Below are 15217 nucleotides of genomic sequence, written 5' to 3'. Positions count from 1 at the left end.
CGTGTTCAAAAAAATAACTATCCACATCTACCGAATCCAATGAAGACTGTATTATATGAAATTTGACAAGAGCTGATGGAACATCCTCCTCATAAAATAAAGTTTATACTCTGGAACAGCCCCATAGCGTCAGAGGAATTTACAAGGATGTAGACTACAAGAATATTAAAAAAGTAATACGTATTTGGTGGTTATGACAGACACTGAAAACGTGACCTGCGTGACTGCACTTCGACGCTGAAATAGTGCCCTTATAGTTCCGATCTCTCCTGCCTGCAATTTCCAAATTTTCAGGCCTCTTTTGTAGGCCTCGAAAATGCAAATCGCACATTAAAGGAATGTAGATTCAATTCTGAAGCTGAAGATAAAGACTCTGCAACTGGTTTCATCAGCAGTCCAAGGAACTCTATGAACAATGGAAGCAATGAAGCAGTGTTCCATTGCTTCCACTGTTTATAGAATTCCTTCGATCTGATACACGTTCTTAAAGTTATAAGACAAAAGATAACTTTATGAGAGCGCTGTCATTCAAATTTAATTAACATATTTTAGCATTAGCAGAGGCATATGATGTAAGAAAGCAAGCTTATACAGCATTAGCCAAAAAAAAATCACACATCCATTCGATCTAAAAGTTTCTCCAGTTCTTCCTTGAAATTATTTAAGCTATCCTTCCACAACGATAGATGGAAATTTGTTCCAGCAATCAACTACCCGCTGGCTAAAGGCAAATTTCCGCACATCTATTCTACAACTGCCTTTCTTCAATTTCAATTTATGCCCCCTCAGGTTCGTAATCTGAGCGAGAGGTAGAATCCCATTAGCATTGAGCCTACTCAACCCATTCAAGGCTTTATACACCTCAATCAGATCACCTCGCAGGTGCGTAGTCTCCAGACATTGCAATTTGCAGAATTTAAGCCCCTCTTTTTTGGTAAGAGGACTCTTTCGTTCCCTTCACCAATCTTGTTGTGCTCTCTCTCTCTCTCTCTCTCTCTCTCTCTCTCTCTCTCTCTCTCTCTCTCTCTCTCTCTCTCTCTCGTTCTAGCACTCTACACCCTCTCTAAAATAAGGTCTCCAGACTTGTACGCAGCCTAAGGTGTGACCTGACCATAGCCTTATACAAAGGGATAATCATCTCCTTATCCCTACTACTAAAATTCCTGTATATCATTGACAAACTCGATGACTTTCTCTGGCAGCCTATCTGCACTGCTCAGAAAACTTCATATCTAACTGCAGAATTACCTCCAAGGTCTTTTTCATTCTCTACTACCCTGAGTGTAGTACCACACAGTTGGTACGTTTCTCTGGGGGTTACATCTATCCATATGCAGTACTTTGCATTTATGAAATGTTAAACTTCAGTTGCCACTTCTTAGCCCATCTGCCCAACTTTTCTAGATCCTGTTGCAGTAGCACATACTGTCATTGGATACCACTAATAACATTAGTCCACGAAGAGCAGTGTCCATTGATTACCACTCTGTCTTCTCCCACTTTTTTATCCATTGTAGCAACTTGCCCTTAATGGCATACTGCTCCAATTTGTACAGTAGTCTTCCACGTGTAACATCACAAATCTTCCCGAAATCCAAGTAATTGATATCAAAATTATTTTAAACAAATTAGTAAAATATTTATTTCATTAATTAAAAAATTACAATGAATTTTCATCGTTGTATCATGTAAATTCCTTACCCTGACAACGGAATATGTAGTGTAATGCTTGAATTATTAGTGGAATAAAGATTTTGATCGGTTTGTTTACAACGTAGTAAATTTTTTCGACAAAGTACAGGCAAGTGTCCTCAAAGAAGTGCTGGAATCTACCATAATACATAAAAAAATGAATAGTATATCGTTATTTCGTGCATATAAATACATTTTCTATTTGTACTCGGGGACGACCACACAGTCAGAGGAGTTCACAAATAGAAAGAATACAAAAACAGCACAGTATTTAGCAGTCACGGGCTTGAATCCTGGGCATTCAAAGCACGTGTACTTATGCACCCTAGCGTTGACCACTCGGTTACGGTGACCTCTATGGTTCAGGTTAAAAAAAATATATATTCGGCTTATAAATAACAGGTAGAGCCTTCCAATATGCAAGATTGAAGATGCCGAAACATTGAAACACACTAAGTAACTAGCGTTTTTTTGTTGTATTATCCTAGTGTTTAGTACATTAATTTTATAGGTAAAATAACAAAATATTTATCACAAATGCAAACTCACTAATATTGCAATAGAAACACTAACTCTGCCTACAATAATTTCACAGGGTGCGGGAATTATTGTTGACAGAAAATTGTTATATCAACTTGAATCTTCTCTGGAATGAATAACGATTTTTCGATTTTCCAAATAAAAGCATATTCAACCAGTCTGCTACCTAGAATCAGAGATGAAGCAACTGGTGGTGGATAATACATATTTAAACAGAACTTCAAGAGTACTTAAATTTTTATGTGAATCAAATCCTTAAAGAGCTCTTAGACGATGTGGAAATGCAAATGATTACTGGATAACAAAATAAACAGAGTTGGAACTGAAGTAAAGAAAACCAACATCAAGGTTATACTGAAATATAATTGTCTAAGGTGACTTCATTTAAAGCAATTAATTTCGGCAAAAACTCAAATTGGAAAAATTTGAAACAGAGTTGAAGAATCTTCAAACACGAATTTAGACAGGTTAGTGGACCACCGTTGAGAACGGTAAAAAAAAAAAAAAAAAAAAAAACGGAAATAAATTTACCGTTCAGAGAAAGAAAGCACGATATATTGCAATTTCAAAGTCCGACCTGAAATGCTGATTTATTGGCCACACACAATCAACAATGGCACTTTCGCTGCTCCCCAACAACCTTATAATTCATCGAGATATGTACCAGGAATGAAATGGGTATTATGCACCATAAAATTTGTATGTCGAGAAGTTACCCGACAAACAAGGTTGATGTCATTACCCCCTTTTGTACGTCTATTGTAGTGTTCGAAAAATAATTGGGTTTTGCCTGTTGACTGTTCATTCACTGAAAATTATTTTACCTGCATTCTTAGCCAGAGGTCATGGTGAACATAAAATATAAGCGACATGCATACCAAAATTGAAAAATTAAAGAGCAGTGGGAGTTTAATGAAATACTTCTTTTGAAATATTGCACTGGCATTCTTTGTATGATCTACAGAGGCAATCATATGGGAATGTGTGCTGATTAAACGGAAATCAGACCAAATGCGGCGCATTTTATCACGTACAATCCATTTAAATAACGTAACGGTGCTTCTCAAGATCTGTTCTTATGTTAGATAGGTCAGTTGGCCACATTGTCAAATAAGAAAGACATAACGTCTCTGCCCCAATACCGTCACTTTGAAACCCTGAAATACTGTATGAGAATAACAGAAAAGATAATATTTAAGGGGATGTCAGCAATATATCACAACGGAAACGTAAGGGGAGGGTATGTTTAGAAAAGGGATCAGAAAGACTCACTATGAAAATAATTCTTAAAAGATAATTGGAAACGACATACGCAATCAACTTATAAAAAGATGCTATTTAAAGGGTTGACAGCACTATGTCACAACGGAAACGTTTCAAAAGAAGCAAAAGACAAGGGGGAAGTATGTTCAGAAAAGGGATCAGAAAGACTAATCAGCAAATTACGAAGATGAGAGAAAAGAATTCTTTAAAAATTGGAAACGATATACGCAATAAACTTATCAAGTTCAGAGATTGATTCGATAACACACAAACAGAATTACTGACACTATTAAAATATACACTTTTCCAAAGTCTCCTTAGACTTCCAGCAATCCTGCTGTAGCCAAGTGTTCCAACCCGTTATTACTAAATACGGTATTATTTTTGTATTCTCACTCTCTTTTAACTTCCTCTGATTCTATGTAATCATCCTGAAGTTAAATAGAAAGAGATTATTTTTTTTTACTTTAATTTAAGCATACAGAGAGGTATTCTTTCGGAATACCTCTCTGTATTGTCAGTTTTCAATAATGTCCTCCCTATTGTCAAATGTTATTTAAAGTTGAACTTCCAATTTCGAAAGAGGGAAAAATCGCAAGGGGATAAACAATAGGGAGTACCTCAGGAATGTACCGTAAATTTTCGCTATACATTCAGTTACAAATAGCAATATGGGGATGCTCATTATCATGATGGTGCCATTATCCAGTTCTTGTCGGCAGTTCCCTCTAACTAATTTATGCATATATGTTAGAACTTCTCAATTCTCTTCCAAAGCTGATTAAATTATTAAACTATCAGCCATTTCATCATAAAAACTGTGAATTAAAATATAATAGTCGCTAAAATCGAGGTTACACAAAATAATGAAATAAATAGATTTTCTATTTATAGGTATTCTGGGATAGCCGTATAGAGCCTTGTACTATCCTACTCTCTTTGTAAAGATAAGAGAGTACATATTATAATACATGGGTACATAAGTTCAAGCGCTTGAGTGACCATAGTTCAAGTCCACATTACTACTAAATAAGGTTCTTGTATTCTCTCTATCTTGTGAACTCTGACCTTATACACGGACCTCTGGATTATTCTTCCACTGCGCTGCCACTCTACTATATCTCGGAGTATAAACGGAAATATACGATGGTATTTAAAACGCACAACTAAGCAACTTGCTTAGGGTTGCCCTAGGAAAAATATTGTGGAGAATCCTATCGTTTTAATTAAATTAATTCGTCTCAAACATGCGCTACAAATAGTTTCTGACATGGAGATAATTACTAGAATGAACGAGACTTGCTTGTAGTGGTTAGTTGTACCGCAAATGTTTTCTGCTTAAACCTGTTTACTAGTCGTAAACAGGTTTAGCTCTAAAATATTTAAAATTATTCCATTCATTGATCCATTCCCATCTCACTAGAGTTAATATCTTTACACGCTTGGAGTAAAGACAATATTTGTAGATAACTGTTCTATCCAGTGGTGTACTAACCTGGTAACAAAGCTATCCTGGAATGGAGAAGGTCTTGATCTACCTGGCTGATTGTAGTTGGCTGTGACAATGTGTGGTCGTAATATCCATCGTCTTGATCATCGTCTCGGAACATCATGACATTTGTAGTCAAAGCCAGTGAGGTTGGAGGTGAAAGCCGGTTGACACTGCCACTCAGGATGTCTAGATTATCCGGATCTGTAAGTATAATAAGTTTATCCTGAGTTATAAAATATATGCTTACCCTATTATAAAACACGTATAAAGTTACAAAATGCTACTCAAGTTATGTTTACTACTTTAGAAGATGGTCACTGCAAAATACTAGCTGTTCAACTTTTTCCTGAATACTTTATATAAGTTTTCACCAGGGTCGTGCAAAAGGGGAATGCGTTGAAAGCTGAGGCACCTAGGCCCTGACTCCAATGGCATCCCAAAACCATTTAGGATGACATTGCACGCTCTTGGTTTTCACCTGATGATTTGTACCACGCACGACCCACTAATGGCTCGTGAGTGGATACAAAGTTGGTCACAGCTGGTTCCAATATGATATGGCATAAGCCATTTGGTTCAAGAAACAAATAAAACCTCGCCAAATGAAAAAATATCTAAAGAACATTTTCAGTGCTCATCAGACATTTTATATAGTCCGTAAAAAACTATAAATATTATTAGTGAGTCGCCATTGAAAAAAACTGCTCTCATCCGGATCTTAGGCTATATTGACCAGTACATAGAAGTTCAACGGCAGACTTGCATGTTGTGAAGGTCGAAAAAATTGCAAAAAACCATTACTCTATAAACTAAAAGATGAATTTTAGACTTTTTTTTTTTTTGACGGCTGATGATGTTTGGTTTCTGGGATGAAAATACTGAGATTTGAATATTTAAACAGATATTCCGCATGTCGAAATAAGTCATCTCCCCACCCACTCCAGATCGCTTTATCAGCAGCGTTTTAAACTGAGTCACTTCTAAGTAATTTGTCTTTAAATGAATTTGGCCCACACGGACCAGCTGCCTGTTGCGTGTGAGTACGCAACTTAATAACCAGTTATGGTACCCATTAAAGCTTCGCTCACTTAATATAAAGTTTACAAAATGAGGTTTTACCATTCCTGCACAATAGCATGTTTTCTTAACGTGAGAATTAAAACGAACCCCTGATTTTTACAACTTATTAAATAGAGGAAAAGAAAACTTGTTTTAGTTTCGTGTAAACACGGATACAATTCTTTCCATTTATGGAATGAAATAATAAATGTGTGTGCGTGTTTAATCTGAAATAATTATCATTCGCAACATTTTATAACAAAAAAATATATTAGTATGTTTGACTTACGTAATGATTCAAATCAGTAACTTTGCGAATTACCAGACTGAACATCTTAATTTCAAATTAAGCACATATCACGTTTTGCATCTCTCACGAGGAAAACATAACCCCTTCAGTGCCTCGTACATCTCAATTAGATCTCCCCTTAGATGTCTCGTTGTCAAATTCTGCAGTCCACACCTTCGTTCTTCATATGTGCAACGCTTTGCACTTGTCACCAATCTAGTCGCCCTTCTTTGAACCATCTCCAGAAGTTCTGTGTTTTTAAGCGTGTTAGCATATGCACAAGCGCCTATTGTCTTCACCATGTCCGTTCATTCATCTGTCTGTCTGTCCGCCCGCCCGCATGTAACAACTCGACTCCCAGTGGACAGATTTTCGTGAAATATGATATTTAGTTCGTATAGAAAGATATGTGTAAAAAAATAAATTCTTAGATTAAATGTAGTTTTAATGCAGTCGACAGTCCATGCACGCTACGCCTGTATCGTTATGTAAGACTCATGAACGCGGTGTAGCTTGTGAACAGATACATATATAGAGAGAAAAGAAACAAAAAAAGTATGCAGCAGAGGAGTGACAAATACTGCACCAACTGTAATTAAACCGAAAGGCTAAGTTTCGATTACGTAAAACTACAGAGCTTTATCACGTGTTCTATAGAGTTATAATCTTAGTAATTAACTGATACGAAGATAACTTTTCATTTCAGTTAATCACAGAAAAAGAAAACAAAATTCAATTAATTTTAAGAAAAAATAGAATGCAACTGAAACGTAACGCACTGCGTACATTATCTAACTTGTAATGGAAACATGTAATCGGATGTTTAGACATTAATTAATAAGAAAAAGTTCAAACGATATCCCATTTTCAGCGTATGTTTCTTTGATCCTTGGAAATCTTTTAAGATCAAGCATAGCCCCTCCCCCCCAAAGCCCACAGAAATCTATTCATATAAATGAATAGTATATTTCGAGTATTAATCAAGAACGAAAAGTAGGATCGAGGCCAAATTTTCAACTTAGGTTCTTATGGTCCTTTTTTGAAGTCCAGTTATGATTTCACAGCCCTCGTTCCCTTCCTCCCCTAAAATATTTTCGCATTAATCGATAAAAAAGAATACCGATGGCTACCAAATTTTTAACATATATGTTGGCCCCTGAGATAGTTCTAAGTTCAATTCTGATTTCATAGCAATTCCTCCCCAGTTTTCCTACAGAAACATTACTATAAATTTGGAGCAGGTGCTCTGATCCATTTCAAAATTTCAATTCTTACTTAGAATATTTTAGGAATCTTTGTAACAAACTTTCATGTCGATGGGTTGACTTATTTTTTTATAAATCATGAATTATTACTATTTGTTAACTCGCCTGAAATGTAACGCACTGCGTATATTAACTAACTAGATGCGGTCCATTCAGAACGTAAAAATTGCACAGAGAGAGAGAGAGAGAGAGAGAGAGAGAGAAGGATAAGGACGCTGCATCAAGGATCAGTAAAAAATCGCAAACGTGGATCGACTTGTCTGTCTTTTCCGGTGTGGGAGGAAGTGGAAGAAAATTCTCCGGTTGAGATCGGCTGTCAGTTGTGGTTTTCTTTTTTCTTTTTTGACCTCAACAAGATCCCATTTTTCATTCTGCATTCATATTACGTTCACTGTCATGAACGTAATATGGATGCAGAATGGAGAGATGGAAAGATTCCAAATAGGCGGAGAGTGACAAATGAACTTAGCAACGAAGGTCTTAAGAGAAAGAAGCCGAGAGAGAGAGAGAGCACAGGTAAGAAGTCCTAAACTATTTCCTCTTTTTAATCCACAGTGATTATAGCGAGTGCATGGCGTGACTTCATAAGAGACCGGGTTAGAGGATGACTCATCTATCGTTTATGGGATGTCCAAGGCCACACACACACGCGCGCACACTTCACTTCCACAAAAAGGAAACGCTATACGGTTGGTTCGCTCCTTTAATGTGCCCAACTTGTCAACTCTTCTGCAGAAGAATAGAAAAACGAGGGTGTGTGTCAGTTACTGTCCAACAGGAGGGAATGAGGCATTACAAGTCAACCAACGGAATATAAATTTCACCACAATCTCAAAAATCAACTGCCTCAGCTTAAAAAATGAACAGAACAACCTTCTGTTTATTTTTACACAGAAATAACGATAAAAATAAGACAACCCATTTAAAAAATCTCTAAATTCTATTCAGTTTTTAATGGGCAGTTCAATTAGAATGCATTATCGCTCAGAAAGCAGTTATCGCTTCAGTTTCTCCCACCACCGAACAAGCAAGCAAGCCACAGTTTTCTATGTAGGGCTCGGGTTTCCTATAAAGTATACTACATAGTTGATATGGGTTGTTAACATAAAGACTATAAATTGGGTCTTTGTCCTAACAAAGCCTATATCAGCTGAAGTTCACATTAAGTGTTAAATGCCTTACAGTGAACATAACAGCAATTATTGACACAACAGCGAGCGGAGGAGCCAACAGTTTATATTTTCCGAATGAGTATAAAAACACACACACAAAAAAAAAATAATAACTAACAATAGAGGGCGTATTCGTATTTTAAAAAGCAATAATAGTTTCCTATAGAGAACAACCTCACAGTTGCTTGCTCCCTGGACCTCATAATAAGTTAAGTGTGACTTGCTAGCCAGAATCTCATACGGAAGCCTGTCAAGCGTAATCCCCGGTGAAAGAAATTAGGTAGCGGATGCCAGTAAGCCGCGGGCATCGTTGATGTGCCTTTTGGTTTCTTTTTCCTGCATTACATTAGTTTTTTTGTTTTTTTTCTTCTTTCGCTTTTATCTTTATAAAAAGAAATCGTCTCCAGTGTACTGAAGCTCTTAGTGTTAAGAGTATTATAGGAAAAATTACTATTTCATAAGAAAGCAATTTCAGAGCTTTGAAATGTGTATATAAAAAATACATAAAAACTAATTTCCTTTATAAAGCGAAGTGAAATGAAAAAAAAAAAAAAGCTGAGACTGACTTCTGTAAAACTTAAGGAAATGTAAAGAAAATATAAAAGATTTGCATGAGATCGACTCTTCTGAAAAATCTATAAAAGCTTTTATGTTTCCTTTAAATTTCACAAATTTTAGTTTATTTTTTACTATTTTTTTTTATTTTCAGTTTGGTTTACAAAGGAAATATAACTTCCACATTTTTCTTCTTTTTTCTTTTTAGCGGTACAAATAAAGAAATTTATAAACTATTTGTTTACTGTACAGTGCTAAAAATTCTTTTCATTTTATTCAAAACCTATATTTATAATGTAATATTTCCAGTTTTCCCACCTCACAAAACTTTACCACTTCGACGTTAAACATAAACTGACACAAACACACACAGTTGTCCTCCGAGAGGAGCCAAACTGTACTAAAAACAATGATACATTAAACAGTACACCTTGCAAGGCCATCTTTAATGGACCTTTTGAGGCTCGAGTGTCTTTTTTGGAATTAATATTTGTTAGTTCTTTTGTAAAGAGCTCTACTATATTAATACGCTTTTTTTTTTTAAATTCCGATAATAGTTTTTATAGACATCAAACCCTGTATGTATATACAGGATGTCCATAAAAGACTGAAGGATTTCATTAAGGGGGATCAAAGGGCCCGAACCTCCCTTTCGCCTTATTACCAACTGGAATATCACATTTTTCTATAGTATAGTTCGACGCCATTCTGAATCCCACAGGGAAAACTATTGGAGCATAAAGTATTATTCATAATTTAATATTTCTGGCTAAGTCAACCCTTGAAACACCTTATCCACGGTTAATAAATTATACCGTTTTACAGAACCACTTTTACAGATACCCACCGTTCTCCACGAAGCCGTGACTAATTTTAACTCACAGTAATGCATGGCAACTGAAGGATTTGAGGAGGAAGGATCTTCTCAACTCTCACAGTGAACTGACTGATGAGAACATTGAGAAGTATATGAAGTCCAATGAGGAAAAGATGGAAATTTTGAAACTCACTCGGGTGAGAAAAAATAACAATAATGCATTTAGCAAGAAATTTTGGTGACGGTGTTCAAAAATAGTCCTTTCGTAGGAAGTTTACATTTTAGGGGAAAAAAAAAAAACTGGTGTAGCTATATCTTATAAAGAAATAACACGAACTTGCAACCATCAAATATCTGGTACAATCACTACTCTTGATACCAAGTGATTCTAGATGCCTATGACTCAGAGCAGAATTCCTGTGAACTCTTTCCATCATCGTAGAGACTGTGCTTCAGAACTTCCCACCTCGTTTTTCTCCAGAAATCTGCGTTACTGATGGATTCTCGTTTCAAAGAAATTCATTTAAAAGTTAAATAACAGGTTTATATATATATTAAAAAAAAATCAGATTTTTAGATGCACGGCGAGGCGTTTTCACTGTTATTATCATAGTATGACTCATAGCAAACCTCCCTCACCTTTGTTTTTTCTTTGTTTATCGACCAGCGTAACCCCTTCACGTCAGAGAAAGTTAACCAAGCCTGAAAAGTAATTTGTAATTTGAAAATAAGCTATGGATACTTACTTAGCAAAATAAAGACAATCTCTTACACAGGTTCGTAGACAGTTTTGAAATTTCTGAAATTCAGAGCATTTTACGCCGTGCAGCATTTTATAGAAAAATCAGAGATGAATTTGCATTATTTATTATTAGGTTTTAAATTTTATCTACCCATTTATTGATAGTACGCTTTCTCACAGAGCTAATGTACGCATTTTACTTGAGATAGTCAGTGCCAGGAGTATAAAAAACGTTGGATTGGATCTACACTGTTGCTTCGTTAGAGGGATAGGGAAGAAAAAAAATGGACCTTCGTCAGAGACAGCTGCATTATGTTCCAATGAACAATTTATTTTGTGTATATTTTTTTTTTTATTTGTCTGGTGAAATACAAGCAAGCATCTTTGCTATGACCCTGTACTCTGCAATCACAGTTCTTTTGGTTGCTATAAAATCAATCAAGACTAGTAAAAGCATTCCAAAATCCAAATAACCTCACATACTGATCTAATTATGCTACAATGTTTGTAAATTCAGCTAGATGATATTTCGGATAGGAAGCATTCATGGTTACACAAAAACAATTAAAATAACAGTGAAATATTGTATTTCTCTTGTACATGTGCTATTTTGGCAATACTTCGCTGTTAATGCTACAACAGCAGCACATGCTAAAAGTAGTGATGGACATAATACCGTCTGGAATCAATAATCTGGAGTCATAATCGAAATAATCGATCATAGCATTTTCATAATCGATCATAACATTTTCATCATCGATTATATGCAAATTAAATGATTACGATATAGACAAAAAGAAAAAAAAAGTGGATCGATTGCGATATATGCTAATGGAGTTCTATACAATTGCATCTGCCATAGCACCTATGAAGAAAATAATTTTGGTTGTTTGCACTGTGATCTCCATATCACGCTGAAGGAGACTCATTATACCGAAATGCAGACATACCGTGTAAATAAATAAAGAAATTTTCTGTTTATACTCCAAGAGGGCCGCATACGGTCACAGGAATTTACACGATAATTACTCTATTTAGCAGTCACGTAGGCTAGAACCACGGTTTCCCCTGTAGATCTTATGGCTACTCTGCCTCTGGATACAGTAATAGTTACACCTGAGTAATCCGTGTTACACCCAGTGGGCCAGAGGCCGGTGTGATTTTCAATATTACACTCCGACCTTCGATAAGTTCTGTTTGTTTTCCCCGGTAAGAATTTTTGGCCCAGTCCGCCTCTGACTGTATCCACTTGCTTGCCAATCGGCTACGGTTGAGATCCCCTCGAACCAAGAAACTGTAATTTTCACTATATAGCAGTAAAGCATCACGCTCTATTCGACACTATGAGGTTCTCTTTTATGCTGTGTGGCAAACATTGATGAATCTGTGACCTTTGAGTGATTGAAGAACAGATACAGACTTCCTATTGGTTTTGTTATATGTGCCTTATATTGCATATACATCTCTCCCACTACACATAAATCTCATCAATGACAGTATAATCGTTTCGGCACTTGTTCCTCATTTAGAGGGTGTCTAGGTTCGAGTCCAGTCCTGGAGGAATTTCTAAAGCCTCTTTAATCGAAGCTGTAGTTATCAGAACTCAGGTGGAGGAAATAGGGCTCCTCAGAGTTATTTCGAGCTTTTACAGAATGCAAATGAGGCCGTAAGCACACATTTGTACAGACAGCAAACACCACGGCTCAATATTTTCTCAGTCGCTGATTCTCCTGAAACCCTCAAAAAAGAACACATAGAACTAAATTTGTGTTAAAATTCTGTTTTAAACTCTCTAACGGAGCGTTTCTCAAACTACGGTTTGCATACCACTGGGGAGGGAGTAGGGAGTCCTCAGGTCACTAATGTTTGAGAGCCACTATCTTAAGGAAAGTCATGTTGAATTTTTAATAGTCTTCATACGCAAATAATCACTTAGTGTACAAGAAACTAGTAGGTGAATCTGTAAGAATTCCATAGCGTCTTAAGGATATCTGCGCAATCATCTGCCAATTATGGAGTCGCTGGTTAAAGAACCATTGATAGTAGGATCATCTAGACGAGACGGCAGTAATAATTCAGACACAGCATGGGATTGTTAAGGGGAAGTCTTGTCTGACCAATTTGAATTGATACTATGACGTGGTCACAAAGGAACTGGATGCAAAAAATAATTCTGATATCATATACTTGGATTTCAGGAAAGCTTTTGATAATGTTGCACATGGAAGACTACTGTACAAACTGAAGCAGCATGGCATCAAATGGACACTGCTCTTCGTGGACTAATGTTATTAGTGGTGTCCCCTAGGGTTCGGTGTTGGGCCCATTATTGTTTTGTATATTTATCAGTGATATTGATGAAGGTGTATGAAGCTTAATGTCAAAGTTTGCAGATGATACAGAGGTTGGCAGGGTTATTAATAACAGTATGCTGCTGCAACACGATCTGGAAAAGTTGGGCAGATGGGCTGAGAAGTTGTTGTTGTTGGGGGTTTTACGGCGCAACGGCAGCTAAGGCTGAGAAGTGGCAACTGAAGTTTAACATTGACAGCCTAGAAACCCAAAGGTCGCGGGTTCGAATCCAGCCTCGGGCTTGGATCAAAGTACTGCAAAAACCTTGGGAGGTGCATTATGGCCACAGAAGCCGATGCGCCAACAACTACCAAATAAAAAATAAAAACATTGACAAATGCAAAGTGCTGTACTACAAATTGGTAGCAGTAACCCCAGAGAACAGAGAAATGTACCAACTGGGTGGTGTTACACTCAGGGTGGTGGAGAATGAAAGAGACCTGGGGGTAATTGTGCAGTCAAATATGAAGTTTTCTAACCAGTACAGACAGGCTGCCAGAACTGCCAAGGTCATGGGACCTTGGTAATGATATACATGATATACAGGAATTTTGCTAGCAGGGATAAGGAGGAGATTATCCCCTTGTATAAGGCATAGGTCAGGCCACACCTTGAGTACTGTGTACAGGCTGGAAGCATTATTTTAGGAAGGATATAGACTTGCTAGAACGAGTACAGAGAAGGGCAACAAGATTGGTGAGGGGAACAAAGGCGTGCTCTTACGAAGAAAGGCTTAAGTTCTGCAAATTGCAGCGTCTGGAGACTAAGCACCTGCGAGGTGATCTGATTGAGGTGTATAAGGCCTTGAATGGATTGAGCAGGCTCAATGCTGATGGGATTCTTCCTCTTGCTAAGATTACAAACCTGAGGAGGCATAAATTGAAATTGAGGAAAGACAGTTGTCGAATAGATGTGCGGAAATTTGCCTTTAGTCAGCGGGTAGTTGATTGCTGGAAAAAACTTCCATCTGTTGTTATGGCGGTTGATAGCTTAAATAAATTTAAGGCAGAACTAGATAAACATTGGAACGAATAGATGGGCGAAATCGGAATGTTCTTCTTCTTCTTCTTTTTTTTATTATTTTTTTATTATGGTTTATGCTGTATAAGCTTGCTTTCTTGCATCATGTGCCTCTATTAATGCTAATTATTCTCTATCGCAGGCGCAGTTGTAATCATTTATTTATATATTTATTTATTTTTATTATTTTTTATTTTATTGTATTATTATTTATTTATTATTATTTTAGGATATTATTCTAGAATAGGATTAATACACTGCTATTTGCAGATGATCAAGTAATTATTGAAGATAGTGAAGATAATTACAAAGAGCAGTATTTAAATTAAACCAAATAACAGAAGAATATAAAGTTAAAATATCAACGATGAAAACTAGAACAATGGCTTTTAAAGGGAAAAATACGGTGGGAACAAAAATAGTTATAGACAATAAAATATTAGAACAAGTAAAATATTTTAAATATCTAGGATGTGATATAACATATGATGTCGAAGAAGATATGAACCAGAAATTGGCGAAATTTCAAAATATATGTGGAACAATAAAAAGAATTCTGGCTAAGAAAACAAAGAAAGAAACACAATTGAAATTTTACAAAGTAATGGCAATACCAACATTTTATGGTTCTGAAACATGGATACCGAAACAAAGAGACATTAATAGAATACAAGCTGCAGAAATGAAATTTTTAAGATATGTTAAAGGATGTACAAAATTAAGATAAAATACCAAACGTAAATATTAGAAAGGAATTAAATATTTACTCAATTAATGGAAAAATTATAGAAAATAGACAAAGATGGAAAGAACACGTAGAAAGAATGGAAGATAACAGATTCTCTAAATTAGCTTATACATATAGAGCAAAAGGAAAAAGAGACAGAGGAAGACCAAAGAAAAGATGGACAGGCCTCTTCGAGATCGGAACAGGTGGATCGCCTAATCCATGAAGCAAG

At 36.2% G+C, this 15217-nt stretch overlaps 1 protein-coding gene across 3 annotated transcripts in view; it reads right to left on the bottom strand.

Moving 5' to 3' along the window:
- LOC150090018 (pleckstrin homology domain-containing family G member 4B-like) overlaps nucleotides 1-15217 on the bottom strand; it is a 1014666-nt gene that overhangs the window by 278225 nt on the left and 721224 nt on the right. For all 3 annotated transcript variants that reach the window (XM_090389713.1, XM_090389714.1, XM_090389715.1), the window contains one exon: nucleotides 4991-5188. In XM_090389713.1, coding sequence (XP_090245839.1) covers nucleotides 4991-5188 — 198 coding nt within the window. The remainder of the gene's footprint in view (nucleotides 1-4990; nucleotides 5189-15217) is intronic.

Source organism: Mastigoproctus giganteus, chromosome 2 (genome assembly GCF_048544385.1).
Source record: "Mastigoproctus giganteus isolate SK-2022 chromosome 2, ASM4854438v1, whole genome shotgun sequence".
NCBI lineage: Eukaryota > Metazoa > Arthropoda > Arachnida > Uropygi > Thelyphonidae > Mastigoproctus > Mastigoproctus giganteus.
The sequence above is the reverse complement of the archived record's forward strand: the minus strand, read 5'-3'. Positions and strand labels throughout refer to the sequence as shown.